Source organism: Notechis scutatus, chromosome 2, assembly GCF_049901735.1.
Source record: "Notechis scutatus isolate UNSWTSFEM ecotype Mainland chromosome 2, rNotScu1.2, whole genome shotgun sequence".
In the NCBI taxonomy this organism is placed as follows: domain Eukaryota; kingdom Metazoa; phylum Chordata; class Lepidosauria; order Squamata; family Elapidae; genus Notechis; species Notechis scutatus.
In genome coordinates this window covers 244428116-244448297 of record NC_142010.1, presented here as the reverse complement: position 1 = coordinate 244448297, position 20182 = coordinate 244428116, and the positions used below count along the sequence as shown (strand labels likewise).

The 20182-nt window shown below is 34.9% G+C and overlaps 1 protein-coding gene across 2 annotated transcripts in view; it reads right to left on the bottom strand.

The window, feature by feature from the left end:
• Positions 1–20182, bottom strand: part of HCN1 (hyperpolarization activated cyclic nucleotide gated potassium channel 1) — a 153597-nt gene that overhangs the window by 48670 nt on the left and 84745 nt on the right. Inside the window, exon 3 of one of the 2 annotated variants that reach the window (XM_026666324.2) lies at positions 6083–6244. The exons of the other annotated variant lie outside the window; for it this stretch is intronic. Within the exon in view, the coding sequence (XP_026522109.1) occupies positions 6083–6244 (162 nt within the window). The remainder of the gene's footprint in view (positions 1–6082; positions 6245–20182) is intronic. 2 annotated transcript variants of the gene reach the window in all.

Sequence of the window (20182 nt, the reverse complement as noted above, 5' to 3'; positions counted from 1 at the left end):
GTTTTCTGAAATAGAACTGCAGTGGATTTGATGAAAAAAATGAATTATGACAACAAGTCCAAAATTATCAAGCTGAAATGCAGCTGCATTGTTTTAACATTTTCCTGATTCATTCCACTTTCATTTTATGCCTTTCTATGGAATAGAAAACAAGTTAACATCCACAAAGAAGGAACTCCACTCAGACCAATTGTCAGCAGCATCAGGTCAGTCACCTGCAACATTGCAAGACATTTAACCACTTTATTAACTCCTCTGGTCAGCAACACCATCCACCTTATCATTTTTCAAAAGGCAACAGGACTTTCTTATTTTTTTTTTGAAAACATTTTGCTTCTCATCCAAAAGCTTTGCCACTTCCAACTGAATAGTGGGAAAGAATTTGTTTATTTGTTTTTCAAGAAATAACCAAGAAAGTCCAGTTGCTTGTTGAAAAGTATCTTTGGGACAACCCTGACCTAGATGATTGAGAATTTCCCTAGACAAAACAAGCCACTGTGGAGCAGTAGTTAGAGTGCAGTACTGCAGTCTACTTCTGCTGACTGCCAGCTGACTGCAATTTGGCAGTTCAAATTTCACCAGGCTCAAGGTTGACTCACCCTTCCATCCTTCCGAGGTGTTTAAAATGAGGATCCAGATTGTTGGAGGCAATATGCTGACTCTGTAAACTGCCTAGAGAGGGCTGTAAAGCACTGTAAAGCAGGCTATAAGTCTAAGTGCTATTGCTATTGCTAAAAGTGTCATAAATTTGAAACCTATTTTACTATTTCAAATAGAAGAGAACATTTACAAAACATGGGGGCATCTTGTGTTGATGTGCTAAAGTGGAGTGTCATTGATTTTTTTGACTGAAAATCCTCTTAGGTTCCTTAGATCTCATAACTGGGTCAAATTCATATTAGATTTATAGAGTTGGCTCTATAAAATTTCTATAAATGTATAGAGTCATGGTGACACATTGGTTAGAATGCAGTATTGCAGGCTAAGTCTGCTCACTGCCAGGAGTTCAGTTCTGACTGGCTAAAGGTTGACTCAGCCTTCCATCCTTCCAAGGTTGGTAAAATGAGGACCCATGTTAGTGACTCTGTAAACTGAGAGAGAGCTATGAAGCAGTATATAATTCTATAAACTCTAGATCTGCAGTTGATATAGACAACTCGTGCAGTTACTATGAATGGACAGAAACCTTAGAAAGGGGTGAGAAATGGAAATGTTGTCCTTTCTCTGGATAGTTTGGGTCTTCTGATGTCAGAGAATTATGGCAAACTACTCTGTTATCATTGATCTTTTAAGAGTATTCATAATTTAGTGTTATGTTAGCAGTGAATACAATATTAGAAAAATACACATTAAGATATAAGTTCAGTAATGTTAAAAGAGGTTTGGAGAGTTGAAGAGATTTAGTGACATATGCTCAATTCTACGTATCCAAGGCTTTCAGAGTGAAGTGCTTAATTGCAAATGATTTAAGTAAACAAGCAAACAAATATAAAGTTCTCTTACATGTATGTATGTGCACCACGGTGGTGCAGTGGTTAGATTGCAGTATTGCAGGCTACTTCTGCTGACTGCCAGCTGCCTGCAATTTGGCAATTCATATCTCACCAGGCTTAAAGTTGACTCAGGCTTCCATCCTTCCAAGATTGGTAAAATGGGGACCCTGATTGTTGGGGGCAATATGCTGACTCTGTAAAGCGCTTAGATAGGGCTGTAAAGCACTGTGAAGTGGTATATAAGTCTAAGTGCTACTGCTATATATTTTTATGGAAATAAAAATTGTTTCACTTCCTTCTATTTTAGCCTAATTACTAATAGTATTTTCATCTTAGGAGAAAATTATGGCTTTCCTTAAAATATAGCTGCCAGATCCTTACACTACCTTTGGATAATTTTAACGTTTTCTAAGGCAAATTTAATCCATCATCAAAATATCCATTCATTCAACAATGAGTTCAGTACAACAGTGCAACAAAATTGGTCATAATTAAAACAAGTCAGCTAAGTCTTGACAACTATTTCTTTTTTATCAAAATACAGATCTATGAAACTGAAAAGAAATGTATGTTATTTTAATATGCCAGTTGTAGAAAAGGACTGAAGAAATACTAGATGCAATCACTAAGTACCAGTGGAGATATCTATCTGCTTGCTTTTCTAACTTGCAGATTTTATGTGGAAATAAATCCCAGTAGTTTCTTTGGAACTCCTTCCTATACAACCATGCATAGAGTTACTCTATGTAACGTAGGCAACTAATTCTCCCTGAGTTTCAAAAATGATTGTGCTGGGATTGCTTTTCGCTGTCTTTTATGATACTCTCTACATGACACAATACAAAATCTTTCTTTCATTCTGACCAGCTCATTTGGGAATGCTTTTGTTCCTTTCATTCAACACCTGGCTTACAAAATTCGATAGAAAATGTGCATTTTTCAGTTTCCTGTGTAAGTGCTGGGGAAGGGAGCTATAAAAAAGCTGAATACCAAGAGCACAGGGATGATCAAGACATACCATTCAGCAACTTGGTGACCTACTTTTCATTAGGGTAATTACATTTTTGAAGTCACCATTTTGTTTGTAAAGCTACACTTGTAGGATGTCAGCAAATCAGCTGATCAGCTAAGAAGTTTCTGAATGTCTTCAAAGATTGGCAGAAACATGTAAGAGACTCTGACCACAATAGTCAAAAATCAAAACTAAGAAGAAGAGAAAGGGGAGTGATACAAGTAAGTCAAAGAAAATATAGCTGGCTAAGAAGAGAATATTTATGTCAAATAAAAATAACTCAGAATGGATAAATAAAATAACGATGTGGGATAGCTGGAGCAATTATAACAATGACAGTGGTGCAGTAACAATATGATAATAATAGTAATAAAAAAACAAAAGGAGTACCAATAGAAATAGGCATCTTGGATGCAGTCATAAAGCAACTAGAGCACCACTTAAACACCATCAGCATTGACAAAATCACCACCAGTCAATTACAAAAGGCAGCTGTACTGAGAACAGCTTACATCCTCCTATGATACCTTTAACATCATTAAACATCCACAACTGTCTATCCCAGGATCTTGGGAAGGGTTCGATAGATGGACAAACATGCCAAATCCAGTCTGATATCAGACTGCTTGTGTGATCAACCATGGAATAAGTTAAAAGTTGTTAAAATGTTGAAAGCAGTGTTTAATATAACACAAGAGTTCAGTAGGGTTCAGTTTTAGAATCTATCAATTTCTGGGGTCATCAATGGCATAAAGTAGGTTAGTGGCTTAGGTGTTGGGCTGAGACTAGGCAACCCAGCTTTAGATTCCTAACTAGAGCACACCCTGTGATTTTGGTTCAATGCCATGCTTCAGTTCAGTCTACCTGCGTGCACGGTGTGCTGAACACAAAATGACATTTTAATGTAACAATAATGGTGAAAACTGTAATATTAATATGATTGCTTTATTTATGTGGTAGAATCTCCAGCTAGAGTGGGGGGGGGGAGCTAAATGTATAGTGGGGGCTAAACTTTCTGCAGAGCAGAAAGCAGCACAAGCCTTATTTCCTACAGAGTGCCTGAAGCTTATCTGATCATTCCTAAGAAAATGCAGTCTGGTGAGATTCTTGTAAATAGGCATTGCATCAAAGAAGTAACTTTAATTAACTCTGAATATGGGCCAGCTTCTCTATGCCTGACAATCAATTAGCTACTCTTTGGTGGAAGAGAAAGCTGTTCTAAACAGGAAACATGTTCTTAAAATGTCAAACAGCTCTTTGAATTATCTTCTTGAGTTTCTGTCTTGTTGTTTTACTTAGTGTCCTGTAGGGCGGAAAATATCATGCAATTTTCTGGCAATTTATGCAAGAGAGTTTATTTAATTTATTTATTTTAAAGAAGGAGAGAATCTTAATGAATTTCTCACATGTAGATGGAGTATGGTGTTCTCACACTTGCTTATGTTATGAATGAGAGAATGAGAGAGAATTAAGAATGTTATGAGAGAGAGAATGAACATCCTGTCTTTTGTTGTCCAATCATCTTTCCAATAGTCTGCAACTTTGCTTCCCATGCCTCATTTCAAAGTAAGACACAATGAATGTCTCTTATATAGTTTTTCAAATTGGGATGTATGGCTGCTAGAAAAAGTTAAAACAATGGAAAGATGCAGAAACAAAAAACAGTTGCAGTTATGCTGTCCATCATTTCAACAATACGGTGAAAATGCCAAGGTGTGTCTGTGTGTGTGTGTGTGTGTGTGTGTGTGTGTGTATTTGCTTTCTTATGTTTTCGTGGGTATTTATATGTATGGTATTTAGGTTTCTTCGGGTATTTTCCCACGTCTTAATATTTGTGCTTTTATTATAGCGACGTTTTGGCAGAATCTATCTGCCATCCTCAGGCCTATGTATTGGGTTCTTTTTAATCTTGTGTGTCAGGCTTGGCAGCCATTTTTTGTTTGAATTTGGTGCTGGCTTTCTGCTTTATTTGAATGTTTTTTTCCTCATCCTGATTGGCTGGGAGTCTAGGTCTGTTGTTATTGGTCTTCGAGTTGCTGTGTTCTTGATTGGTTGGCAACATTGTGTTTTGTGCATTGGGGTTTCTTCGTGCAGCTTGGTTTCTTGTGAATGGCCGATAATTATTTATTAGGAAGCTAGGTTTTATTTGGGTAGCTGGCTGGGGCATATTTGGGCTGGAGGTATTGGGGAGGGGGGGTCTGTTTGTGTCCAGGTGCTTGCCTGGATTGTTGTATAGAGACTTTTTTGTTTGTGAGTGCAAGCTTCCAGATGATTGATAGTCTGGTGGAGTCATCTCTTCTATTCATACTTTTATCAATTTCTATGGCTTCTCTCATGATTCTGTAGCCAGGGTTTTTTATAGGGCTTTCGTGCCATTGAAGTCAATTTTAGAGAAGAAAGTTGAAAGCGTGGAAGCTATGGAAGAAGGGGCTTTTCATTTAAATGGAAATTTAAGTCTTTTGTACCATGGTTCTTCTACAGTACTTTTCTCGTTTTCTCAATATATTCAAAAGATGGTTTGACTTGTTCTCCAGCAGTATAGCAATAGAATTTAGACTTATATACCACTTTATAGTGCTCTACAGCCCTCTCAAAGCAGTTTACGAGTCAGCATATTGCCCCAATAATTTGGGTCCTCATTTTACCCACCTCAGAAGGATGGAAGGCTGAGTCAACCTTGAGCCTGGTGGGATTCGATCTGCCAAATTGCAGTGGAAGTAGCTTGCAGTACTGCACTCTAACCACTGTGCCACCGAGGCTCCATATGCTATTGAAATGAGTATCATGTTGTTCTAAATGTGATGATGGTAGATGTTGGCAGCTTATAGAGACTATTAGGGACTTAAATTATATTCACTTCATAGTGTAAGAGCAATAACACTAACTAAATTGATGGTTAATTTTCTATCAATTTTTAAATGTTTACCATCTTTAGAAAATGAATGGATTGGTACCACATCCAGCAAATAACCAATATTGTCTTTGAAGATCCTATTTAATCTATTACACTGATCATATTCTATCCATAAATGCATAAATGGTACCATGGTATCTACATACAATTCACTAGCATCTTTTTTATGGTCCCCAGAGTCTGATTTATATTGACTGTTTCCAAGTATGATTTGATTGCTTATTGTACCCTATGACTATCATTAACCTTATGATTCTTGACTCTTGACAAATGTATCTTTTCTTTTATGTATACTAAGAGCATTTGCACCAAGACAAATCCCTTGTGTGTCCAATCATACTTGGCCAATAAAGAATTCTAAATATAATTTTACACTGTGAGAACTGAGAAATACAGAGCAAAAATTCTTCCTTCTCCTTTGAAAATACCTGAAACCCTTCCTGAAATAAACAAATCCTTGAATCAATAAAATTATGTGTTATTGCTCTCGTCCTTTATTTTCACATTCCACTCTGAGGCAGATTTGAAACTCAGCAATTGACAGTATTTCCATTGCTAAAGACAATAAGTTCTTAATTAACTTCCTTCCTTTCCTTACCATTCTGACTTCACAAGCTTAAAAGAACATCTGAAAAAACACAATGAAAAATGAACAATACTTACAACCATACCATTTAGGGACACCCAGCAATCTTCTGGGAAATCTTGAAGCAATGGGACCAAGAATTGAAGGCAACCGTCCCAATGGCAAAGAAGCAACATCATTCCAATGAGATTGAAGATTCTCACCACAGCACTGGCTAGATCATAGGTCATGTGGAAAATCTGCAGGTAAAATTACAGACAATACGCAGTCATCAAAACCAAGATTTTACCATTGAATTATGCCTCATTAAGGAAAACCAATAGTGGGTTGAACTGTCCAAATCCTATAAAGTAGTACCATCAAGATTATATTGTGGAAATAAAATCCTTAGAGGCTGAGCAGAATTGAGAATAAAAGACAATCATTCTGGAAAGGCAATAGAACACTGGACAAATTTGTATTCATCCATTTTGTTTATATAAGTTTGTCCTAACATAAACCAGCTACATTAAATTAACATATAACTTCAAACGAATGTCAGTAAAGAACCATTAAACCGTTATTGCTTTTCTTTTTTCTTCACTTGATTCACTTTTTAGTTTTACATTTTTTAATTAAAGATAGGTCAATAATTTATTATATGGATTTCTTCAGGATTTGTTGAATGATTACAATCCTACCACACTGAAGTAGTTGAAGCATGGCCTGGAACACTCAGTACAAAAGTATCAGAAGGACAACTCTAAATTCAAATAGTAGCCATGTCTTTTATCACAATGAAATATAATTACTAGAGGCTCTTTTCATAATTCATGAGAAAATATTTTTGCAGGCATCATTGATTATGAGAATGTTATTTTACTGGAATGGTGTGATCAAGATTTATTTGATCAGAATTATCAGAATGTATGTCTCTCTGTGAAATGTAAATGGCCAAATAATGTGAGGTATAATAGAGACAACCATGCTGCTCAGAGGTGGTATTCAGCAGGTTCTGACCAGTTCTGGAGAACCGGTAGTGGATATTTTGAGTAGTTCAGAGAACTGGCAAATACCACCTCTGACTGGAGATTTTACACTATCCTTCCCCTGCCACGCCCACAGAACCAGTAGTAAAAAAAAATTTAATCCCACTACTGATACTGTTGTATTCTATGATGGAACATGCATGTTGCAAATTAGTGTTGATGATATTTACTTAAAAGTGTTACTCAAATTATTAAATTCAAAAAGCACTATATCACTATAATATCACTATAATATGGAGAGCAACAATATGCATCTGAAAAGTTCATATCCTTTTCCTAACGTCCAAACAAATGTAACCACCCATTTTTATACCTAAGGAAAAAAGCAAAGTTATTGGAGAACAATAATCTGTAATATATAAAGTAATAATATAATTTATCATTCAGTAAGAGGAAAAACATGTTTTAAACACAGAAACGAAGAAAAAGAAGAAGGGAGAGAGCTGAGTGATTGGCCCAATTTGTCTAAATTTAAAACTGAGCTTGGTGTAGAAGAACCATTTAGAAGGAGCTTAGAGAATCAATTATAATCCTATACTGAAAGAAACTCAGTATACAATTTTGTTAATATAAGGAGGGTCAGAGAGAAACTTAGTCAGGCTTTCAAGGTTTTGTTATTATAGGGTATTTTAACAAAACCTTGAAAGCCTAAGTTTCTCTTATCATTCCTGGTTTTCCTGTAGACATAAGACATGAACGTCACCTTCAATTTCCTAAATTATTATTATTATCATTCTATGGATTCCTCACCACAACCGCAATTTTCAGCAGTTTGAAAAATAGATTAATTGTGACATGACTTTCAAAGAAGGAGAATTTTAGTGAAATGATCATATGTATTCTTAGACATAATATGAGATGGATGAGGAGTGGAAATTAATGCCCTGTCTTTTATTGTATACAGGTCATCCTAGTTTACCATGGTTATTCAAAGTTATGACTGAAAAAGGGGATTTACAACTGGTCTTTGAAGTTATGGTTGACATAGCACCCCTGTGATTGTGATCTGGCTATTTGGCAACTGGCTCACATGACAGTTGCAGAATACTATAGACACGTGATCATCTTTTGCAACCTTCCCTGCCAGCTTCCCACAAGCAAAGGCAATAGGGAAGCCATCTGATAAGGCTGTACTGTGCTCTGCTAAGTGGCTTACAATCAGCCCTACCTGGCCTTAGCTTTGTGAGCCACATGCCACACTGCCCTGCCCAGCAACAGCCATCCTTGGTACTTGCTCATGCCTTACCTGCCTGCTGGTTTGCTTGGGACTCGTGATCCTTATTTAACAATGGCAATAAAAAGTGCTGGAGTTGCCACTGCTAAGTAATGCGATCATGTGACAACAAACTTTATGCCCATATTGTTTATGGAAATTCTGGTCCCAATAGCTGAGGACTACCTGTAATTTTCTCATTAGGTGACTGCAGTCTTCCTAGCGTACCATATTTCAGTTGAGTCTAAAAAAAGCAGGAAAAATGTAATATTAACTCCTCCCGTGGGGAAGAGTTCAGAGTAATGGAAAGTTATATAACAGAAAGTGTTAGTAGCACACTCTTTTCTATTCTAACAACACAAAAATGTAGCAAAATTCAAAAGAAATTACTAAGCACCCTGACAATAATATAAAAATACAGGAGATTTGTTGTAGGGGAATATTTTGGCATAGTTATAAACTATCATCTACAAACATTCATACTATTCTTAGATTAAATATAATATAGTTTGAGCAAAACTGATCTTTTCAATGTTTTGACATTTCTGACTATTCGGAATTTGACGTTTCCAAAGTTTAGGCTTTTTAAAAAAGTAACCTAGAGAACAACTGTACAACTGCTTTTATATTGCCTATAGCGTTTGATGGTTTGGAGAAAATGCAGTATTTAATGGTAAGGAGAAGGCAATCTAGCATCCTTCTGCTAATATTTATGTAGATTTTTCTTGATTACCCACTACTTTAATATACCATTAACTTAGCTGGAGTGACTACAAATATTCTAGACTAGCTGGGTGACTTTGGTTATTCTCTCTCAGCCAAGCCCACCTCTTCTTATTGTTAAAAAAAAAAAAAATAGGAGAAGGAAGGAGTATTTGGTATGCTTATCATCTTGAGTTATCTAAAAAATAATAAAGGTAGCATAAAAAATAAATCTATTGATGTGATAGTTGACTGATAAAATGAATAAGCCTGACTTAATAATTTGTTAAAAACTGAAGCTTTTTAAAATTAAGCTTTTAAGAACTGAATCTGTCATCCATCTACAGACATATGCTTACACTCTGGAATATATTTTTCCTTAAAAATTACAGAATTGATACATTTTTTGCTTGGAAAACTGTACAAAATACAGCAAAAAGGATTTTTTTTAAAAAAAAACTGTAAGTATATATGTTTCATTCCCATGAGTAAATCTGTAAAGTTGCAATTTATACTGCAACTTTGATGTTGATTATGATATGGACGGAAAACATCACTGAACTATAAAACACATTTGAAATTTGCATGGCTGAAATGAGAAATTCATTTTAATGTATTTGAAAGCATAAAATAACTTGTCACGCTACTTGAACCCTGGAGATTTACGGTATGTTGTTAGCCTGTCACCCCTGCAAATTCTGAATGGTAGGCCCGTCAAATCTGGAGGGTACCAGGTAGAAGCAGCTGTATATATGTATCACTGATATAAGGTTTGAGATAATGTTAAATATAAATTTTAGCTCAGTTTATAATCTCTGTCATAACCTTTTAAACTGAGACTTTAAAATAAATCTAGACATTTTCGAAGCCATAAAGTTGCCAATATGCTTCTGTGCACAGTAGCATCTTTTCCGAGCCATTTGTTTCCTTAAGGGAAAATCAAGCCTTCGTAAATCTTCCCAGAGACTATTCTCATTCCTACAGGCGACGACTCATTCATGTACAAACCAACAAATTAATCCAACCAAGGAATCACATCCACATTTTTGAGCAAATATAAGACATATGCTTGGGGTCACAAATGCCTTATAAAACCAAACTAATTACACCACCTAACCTCTTTTTCTAAAGTTCACAAATCTTTTACTACCCAACAGCTATGTGTTAATTAACGTTGTTAACTAATGTTAACAACCCCTAAACTGATTTGACATTTCAGATTTGTAGGTTTTTTTTTTCCCCTTGCAGCCTTCAGGAGCTAGTAAGAGGTAGCCTTGTATGGCATTATCAATATTGAAAGTGTTCAAATAAGGGTATCTCAAAGGCGATGCTGTTCTCAAACAAATTTTGAGGAAAGAAAGATTCTGTTCACTGACAGGGCACTGGCAACAAGGGATGTATGATGTTCCCGGCCAATGAGGGAGATAAATGGATTTAATCCTAGCAAAAATGATGAAAACAATGTGAGGGATGACAGGGCTATTAACTCCCTCTGCACCCCCAGTTCCTGTGGTTCAATTTCTACATAGTGAGTAGTTATCCTCCTGTCACTATCCAAATAACCAGGGTTTGCTAATGTAAAACCTCTGCATTATGAAATTGTGTTTTTTAAAATCTCTTTTTAATGTCTATCTGATTTTTTTTTAAAATTGAATATTTCCACATTAAAGTACAAACTGCCCTCCCCCCCACACACACATTACAAAAATAGGGCACATTTTACTTTTATATTCACTTCTGTTACTTTCTAATGCATCCTATGAGGCATGGATATGAACTGGAGCAACAATTGCTGTAAAACACAGTGCAGATGTGACTGCATGCACACAGCTATATTGAGCTTTGTTTGTGCAGTTTTATTCTATCATTGCAGTTTTATTCTATCATCAAATTTATTCTATGTTGAATATTGAACTGAACTTGGAACACTGATCTGGGATTTGGATAGCCATGTATCAATGCACTGATGTTTGTGGTAGTATCAAGGCAGGGACCCAAGGAAGAACAGAAATTAAAGAAACTGAAACCAGCTGCAACAACCCTAACTTCCAATAACTGAAAGAGTTGAGGCCATATCAGCTTTTATATAAACAATCGTTTGATGAATAGGTGAATTTGGACTGTTGAATTAGTGATTAGTAGACATGGGGAAATGGACAAGAATTTTCTGAGGGTTTAGGATTTATCCTTGTTTATTGCATTTTAATTAAATCCATAAAGCTATCTTTCTGGAAAGTCATTTAAGAATTGGATGTATGGATGGAGGGAGGGAGGAAGAGTGGCAAAAAGGGATGGAGGGAGGGATATATCCAAACTTCCTAGGTGGCAAAACCAACTTTAATAATGTATTAATATATTAACTATTTATTAAATCACTGGTATTTCTGCCTCCTGGTCCCCACCCTGGGCTAGTTTATTTGAATTAGGGTTCTGTATATGCATTACAAAATGCCCCACATTTAAAAGTTAAATACATATCTATTTTTATTTTGTGCTGAACTATTACTGTCTTCAAATACACTGAGAATTAAGTATGCACTAGGACTTCATTAAGTAACGCTGCCTTCCAGGCATAACCAAAAAAATTACACTCAGCAGCTTTTTCACATGTACTGTCTCAGACACAGCTTTCATTTTGAGCACTACTAAGTGTTACAAACCATGTAGGGCATTGGGACCATACACTTTAACTATACTGACATCAATAAGAAAGCTCCATTTATTTTCCTCAGGCATTTAATCAAGTGAACAGTTTGAAATTGATCTTTTTGCCGAGAATGCCCTATCAACGATAGTTATGCCTCTCTATCATAGAAGCTGGATTGATTGGCAATGCTCAAAAGCTTTCCTCATTAGTTTTTATGTGTTCTGGCAAATGGGGCAGCAACTTGTACTATATGAGATATAATAATCACTCTCGCCTAGGGCTGAGCAAATCTCTTTAGTTCTTTTACTCTTTAGTTCTTTCATTTTTCCAATTTAAATTTATTCTAACTCACTTTCCTTTTACAAACATTTATGACTACTTCTCTAGTTTTTGTGTATAGCATGAATGGAGGACTTTCCTTGACTTGTGGGCTGCAGCGCTTGCACCCAGAGCCAAAAGTTTGTAGGTGACATCCCTGGAAGCAGCATGTTCTGACCAGTTCTGGAGAAACAGTAGCAGAAATTTTGAGTAGTTCAGAGAACTGGCAAATACCACCTCTGGTTGGCCCCGCCCCCATCTATTCTCTGCCTCTGAGTCCTAGCTGATTGGCTGGGTCTTCTTTTGTTGCCCGCCAAGCCATGCCCACCAAACCACACCACGCCCACCAAGTCACACCCACAGAACCAATAGTAAAAAAAAATGTGAATCCCACCACTGCCTGGAAGGGTTAGGGCCTAATTTTTCAGCCTATTTCTTCCTTGGGAGAAGAAGAGTGGGAATCTCATCAGGAGAATTCTGCGGTGCAAATAGCTTTTTTTTCCATCTTTAAAAAAACCAAAAGGCTCCAAAATTACTCAAAGAGCAAAGAGAGCTGAATTTCAGATTTCCATTCCCAAAGCCTCTCTGGAGTGGAATGAAAGAGAGGGGGTGGGGGAGAGATAACATAGACATAAAACTTCTGAGAATTAGTCATCTCAAGAAGACATTTGATCAGCATACTGGGGTGCAAAAATTGGCCTGAAATTACCTTGCTGTAGGATATAGATTTGAGAAAAGCAAATTGGTTGAGTTTCAGAGGAAATATTTTCTTTGTTGTTATGATGGGTTTGTAGCTTACATAAAAACAGACAAGGAATGAAGCCAAATCTCAGGTTTCCTTTCCAATCTGCCTCTCTCACTTAGAAAAATAGATAATGAACATTGCTTTTGAAGGACACCAGCAGAGCAGGAGTCATTAAAACCATGATTCCTGAGCCATCAGTATTTTCCCATCAAGTGCAACGAAGGAAATGGATAGATTGCAAGAGTTATAAAAATGAATGGTATTCTGTATTTTGTTGTCTTCACACCAGGATCTTGGAGACAAAGCATGGTATTACTAATGACTCATTATAACTATAAAGTTATAATGATTGAGAAAGATTGAGTGACAGTGATGTCTATTCTATGCCATGTTTTGCTAAGGTTATGTATAAGAAAAGTCTTTCAGAGATATTTGCTTTTATGGGGGGCGGGGGTGACTTTGAGAAAGGAGATAAGCTTTTAGATAGGTCTTTGTAGAGCATTATATTTTAGTCTTTGTATTTAGCTGAATTTTAACTGCATGTTTTCAACCAATATGATGTTAAGCTTTCTTATTTCAATTGGGCCCGCAATACTTGCTGATGTTGTCAATACATCTTGTTTTAGCTTTTTATCAAGTGAGATCCATTCTATGACTGCTTTAGCCTACCTGCCATCAGTTCTTCTTGCTATGTGACCAGCCCATTTTCATTTCAGTTCTCTTGATAATATTGTATACTTTGGTTTGTTTTCTAATCCATGTGAAGGTCTTTCTATTTTGTCTTGTAATGGACAAGCATATATCTTTTTGTGGCTCTTTGTGGCACTTGTAGCTTCCCTCCTTCCTTCCTTGTCAGTAATTACACTGGAATATTTTGCACTCAAGTTAGGTTGCAAATTCTAGCTGCACTTTCTAGTAGTTGAGGCCATACCATGTGCCCATCTCTGAGAACAATTAAATTGGCTACTGTGAAAGAAAGAATGAACCAATTAGCCCCAAATATTGGACTTGAGCAATTACTTGTCATTAAGAGACATAATTAATACAAATAAATCATTCATTAAAATTAACAGCATATACCTTACAAAATTCAAAGTATTCTAGACATAAGAAAGTACTTGTCTGCTTTCTAATATATATGGATAAAAATATCATTAACCAGTTTAGGCTAAATCCTAATGCATATGTTATGCATTAGGCTAAACCCAGTGCATATAAAATACAATTTTAATATATAGCAAATACCAATCCAGTTACAAGACCAACACAATTTTTGTGATTCCATTCTTGGATATTTTACTCTAGCCATTTTTCTCCATAAGATATAAAAAGGATATTTTAAAATGGAACCAAAGAAGATTGCAATTACAGGAAGCAATATTTTCCACAAGAAAGTATATTATCAGTACACTTTCATGTATAAGTAAATAGAAACATTATACTTGCTTATCTTAATTGTGAATAGTAAATCTGCCATGCCAAGGCTATATTTAAAACTATTAACAAATGTTGGTCCTTACTAAATTAATTGAAAAGCATTAAGTACGTAATTAGATATTGCATTAATTCAATATATAAGCTACAAAAGAGATACATTTAATAAGTTTCCCTGATATATTGTCTAGATGCTTTCCTCCTATTTATTTATTTTCTTACACATTTTATTTATTTCCTTACAAATTTTGAATCTTTTGAATTTATTTTAATCTTCCATTAATAAAAATAGTAATGAAATAAAAATAAAAATATAAAAATGGTCAATACCATTAAACATGATATTGAGATTGATTTCAATCCTGATGTTAGGGCAAGGATTCTCGAACTTTGTGATGTTATGGCCTCTTCACATAATGCATATCACATACATTCACACATCATAAATAAATGAATTATGTGACCCTCTCCATAAATAGGCACACAAATCCTAGAGAAAGAAAGCAAATTGATGGATGCAACTAACTGAGATGTAGTTGCCAAGGAAAGGATGCTTCTATGCTTTGACAACAACCAAGTTGAAAGAGTCCAACAAGAATGGAATGTGCTCCAGAAAGATCCCCAGTTAGATCATTGCTGGATTTCCAGTATGATACATTCTCTTCCTGCAAGAAATAAAAAGCAAAAGGTCTTGAGGCTTAATGCCTTCCAAAAAAGAAGATCAAGAACAGCCACCCTTGGAGTAGGAAGAAGGCAAAACCAGGGAAGAGTACCTGGCTGAGATATCTTGGATGGTTCTCAAGAACAGGTTGGGGCTGTAACAGGTTAAGCACAAACCTGTATCTTATTGAAGAAAAGACTTGGTTCAGTCCTGTCCAGTCTAGTCCAGCACCAACAGCATAGTGAAGACCACTTTTATTCATGCATAGTGGAAGCAATTATCACACACACACACACACACACCCCTCCACCTCCATTTTGCTTGCAATCCCCAGAGAATGGAGATTTTACAGTATCCTTCCCCTGCCATGCCCACCAAGCCACACCCATCAAGCCATGCCCACAGAACTGGTAGTAAATTTTTTTGAATCTCACCACTGCACTGAATACCTGGCTGTCAAATGTTCAGACCAGGAGTTAGGTCTGCTGTTGTTGTGCTTTGTTTCTTCTGGGACTGGGATTATTGTTTATCCTTGGGCTCTAGTAGTTCTTTGTTTAGTTTTTTGGGTTTTTTTTAGATGGGTGGTGGTGGTTGTGTAATCCTTTATAATCCTTCTATGTTGCCTAAAATTACTCATATGATATGAATAGCAATATAAATCACATAAATAAAGTTTGTTCAGTCATGTGAGTTTTTGTGCATCTGTCTGTCTGTCCAAAAAATAATAAAGCAAAGCTTTATTTCTTATGATGGAAATTTCAGTTTGTAAGCAGTCATCAAAAAAGCTTTCTTGATTTATGAGCACATCAAATTCTACTAGTAGAATCAAGAAAAGAATCTCTCTGAGAAATGTACAAACCAGGCAGCTTATAGAGGAGAATATCATACCAAATATAATTTTCTAGCTCTTGAATTTTTCACAGAAGTTGAACTAGTTTCTTTATAAATGGTTGAGATATATATACTCTGCTGCAAAAACTGGGATTGGCAAAAGTGTGGTGAAAAGTGCTTAAAAAGGAAAGTTAGCCTCAGCATATACACCCAATCTTTGATTACAATTCTCAATCTAATGTTACTTCCAGCCTTCTCAGCAAAACGTTTTGCTCTTCTCTTTTCTTAAAAGGAAGATGCAAGGCTCACATAAATTATCCATGAAAGGACGAAGCAGATGGCTACACAAAAAAGCAATGTGTTTACCCAAATTATGTTACTTTGGGACTGGTGTTGCTGCTGTCCTGTCCATCATGAATGGGTTTAGCCACTTCTATTTTTCTGATGATCTCATTAACATAATCCAATGATTTTCTAAGTTTTCCCTTTCTTTCAAATACACCCTTATATTTGTTTTGCAATTTGATCTTCATTCGTTTTGTTTCCATAACCAAATTACACTGGCTAATTATTTTTCTATTCAGTCTACATTCTTTCAGCACCTATCCATTCTTGACTTCATCTCCTCTTTTTTTAACATATGTTGTTCATAAGTCACTTATTTATCAACTGCATTCAACTTATTTTTGTGTTTGTCTTGACATACTCAAGCCTCACTTCCCTAAAATGAAGTAAATAGATGCATGTTCTTATACATACTGATTTTATGCAACAGATCACATAGTGCTCACTAAAATTATCCCATGAATTTACATGTCTGAAAAATTTCTTGATCCATTTCTCATCATTAACAAAAATTCTAATTACATGCCTAAGTACTTACTGTTCTCATACAGTACATGATATAATACATAATACAACTTGCAGCTGTTCACTTTCCCAGTTTGACACACAACTATATTAGATTTTGATTAATTTTCAGAAGTTCCCTGTTTCATCATACAGTTCATCGTACAAGCTGTCCAGAATCACTTGTAGGGGAGATGGGTAGCATACAAATTTAATAAATAAAATAAATAAAAATGAATATAACTGAAAATCTGCTGAAAATCATTTCATCCAATAAAATGCCATTATTTACACATAAAATCACACATACATTTATAACCGAAACAAACACATTGTTAACATTACAAATCTTCCTTAAACATTTAGTAAATGTACTAAACTAACATGGCATACACATTGTTTTACTCTGATCAGTATCAAACCATTAAATATTCCACATTTTGTTAGCATTCCTTAATTTTTCAGTTACCACTTTTAATGCATAAACAATCCACCTTCAACTTTTATTCATACATGAATGAAACATCCCATAATTTAAGCTTATCATGTAATTTCTTAAAACCTACAGATGTACAATGGTACATTTCTAATTTTTTCAATTCCTCAATGATCTGCTGAAGAGCAAAAATTGGGCCTACAAAATCCATGCCCATAACAAAGTTGCACTGCACTTCCCAAATTTTGCTCATTGTTACTTCAGTACCATTTCAGTTAGAGTTCTGAAAAAAAAAACTTTTCCATGTACACTTAATAAACCAATTTCTCTACAGTGTTTTTATTCATTTTTGCTTCCCTTCCCTCTGCATATAGCAACATCAATAGCCATTCTTTCAGTCTTGAGGCACAGCAACATATCTCACATATCACACATTATACAAGTTACACAAGAATTTCAAAAGCAAGCCATATCCACAATATAACCCTTTTCCAGTTATATATACCTGCAATCAACATTCTGTAGCATTTATGACTTCCATTTTATTCATTTATTTATGCATTTTTATTCATTTATTTTGTTTTCATTATCAACATATTGCTATTATTCTCACAGAAATCTCTGAAATATGTTTTCCTGAACTTCTTTCCTTAATTTCCATCCTATATTATTTCATCACTTTTATTCTTAAATCCATTTACCCTAATGAAGTTCCTCGCTTAACTCCTTACTCCATTAGCTATTTTTAAAGTTCTATCAAAATTGCTTTGACTTTTTCAATTTTAAAAATTCTTTTCACAGTTTCCTCAATATTCTGATTTCACCTAAAACATAACATACAACTACAACAGATTCTATGGCTTCTTTCTTTCATATGCATCACAAGATTTCTACTTAAATTCATATTTCTTTATACACTGTTTAGTTATTTCATTGTGCATTTTCACTTTCCTCCATGTATTCATCAAATTCACCTTATAAAATCAAGGCACTCACATTGTTCTCTATTATTCTTCCCCTTTCTCCATTTCACAGGTGCACAATACACCTATTTTTTTTTTTTTTTATTTCATTCATGCTCTTTACCATTTCTCTTGTTATGACTCATATACCCTATTTTTGTTTTTTGCTATTACTGAATAAATTTGCCTGAAGAAACACTAAATAAAATCATTATTCATGTCAAAGAAGTCAAAATAATATATGATAATGCCATCTCATTGGGAAAGTGTTATGAGTTTCTGATATCATGCAAATATAACATAAACATAGGAAGACATTCAAGCTAGCATGCTGTTGTGATAACATCACATAGAGAGATATGATTCACAATTCACAATATACATTATTTTTTTAAAGACAAATATTATTTGTATGTTTTATCTGCTGATTATGTTAGATTTTTAATCTCCTTCTGTATATATATTTCTAGCAAAGTAGATCTTCTGATGGTTCAGTTGTGTTTGATCTTATTTTTAAATAAATATATTTTCTCTAGAAGTAAAGTCCCATTTAATACAGAATACTTATTTTTAAGAAAACAAATGGGGTTTTTAGGATTTGTTGTTACTTTGGATAATAATTTGGTGGATTCTCTGTGCAAATCAGGTTTTGCTATCTAAAAGGGAGTATTAAATGCTTCAAGTCAAGATGGATGTCTAATCCAGAGTCATTTGGTTGAGTTGGGTGGCTATAGAAATTGAATAAATAAATAATCCAACTTGTTGGTACTTTTGAAAGTCTATCCTCCCTGGTAGTAACAAAAGGCAAGAAAACCTGAATAGCATAGTAGTTAATCTGTTGTAATTAGACCAGAGAAAAACATGTTCAAGCAACCACTGGATGAATTATTAAGAAGAATCTCATGAATGCCACTTTGAGGTTTAGAAAAAAGGTGGAATATAAATGCAATAAATAACTAAGCAATTTAGAAAAGGCTGCTTTGAATTTTTTTGTGGTGATATATTATTTTCTTTTCTATAGATCCATAAAAAAATTGTCTGAGAAGAACTTTTGACTGACTATAACTAAGTAGCAATATAATATTAGATAGTTCAACCAATACATTAAAAATAGGTCATATGCACTGTCATATTTCATACATATGCACGGAAAAATCAAATCTGGAATACTCTGGACAATCTGTCTCATAAAAAGATGCTTCACATCAGGGGATAATTTGTCAGTAAAACATGATGGCAATCCTTTTCAGTTTTTATCAGGTGAGCACAAAATAGCCCTCCAGACAAGATACTGCACGAGATACTCTTTATGTAAACCAGCACAGATTTTATATTCCTATGCAAAGTTTTTCCTAAGCTGTCACATGTTGTAACTTTTCATGGTGGAGAGGCCTGGAGAAATGTTTGAAGGTGACCTTAATTGAAGGTATATTCACCTAGAAGAATATATTTTTAGAGATATATTGTATTTAAACAGTCCTGTATCCTATTATTAAAATAATCTGTATTTTGATATTTTTCATATGAAAGGGAATTGAGATAATTTTGCATTTTGTACTGACACACAGAAGAAACTCAGTTACAGTACAACCTCTGGTCACAACCGTAATACGTTCTGTAACTTTGGTTGCAACCCGATTTGGTCGTGACCAGAAGTGAGACTGTCTGCGCATGCGCCTACAATTCTGTGCATGAGCAGAAGGGGAAATTGGCATGGAAGGGGAAATCGCTGCAGCTGTGTTTGATTGCCACCCAAGTATTTGTTCATGACCAGATGCAAAAATTTTACAAAATTTTTGGTTGTCATCCGATTTGGTCATGGACAGAAGCATCCATGACCAGAGGTTCCACTGTATTCTATGAAACTTACAATTTTTATAAATATTTAGCTCCCTGATCAAAAGCATAATCTCACAAAAGTACATATATTTGTAAAAACAATGTACAAAAAGATATTTGTTTATATTTTAAGTTAAACTGAATCCTAAGAAAACCTGAATGCAGGAGATACATTTATCAACAATTTTCTTTTTAAAAACAAGAGGTCTGGGGAAATATGAAGAAAAAATAAATATTTGTAGAAACTTAAAAAGTATACAGAATGTTATTAATGGAAAAAGATGAAGTATGAGAAAGGCATACTGACTTTTGAATTCTAATTTCCAGGAACATAATCAGAAAATGCCTGTTAATGACTCTTTTTCAGTCTCATGTCCTTCACATGTATTGGACTATGATCCCCAGAATTATAATTTACATTTGTTTTGAATCTTGGGATCTTTGGTGTGCCAATTTTTGGAAGTCAAAAGTAGACATTTGTCATTGATCATCCTCCATAGTCCTGTTTCAAA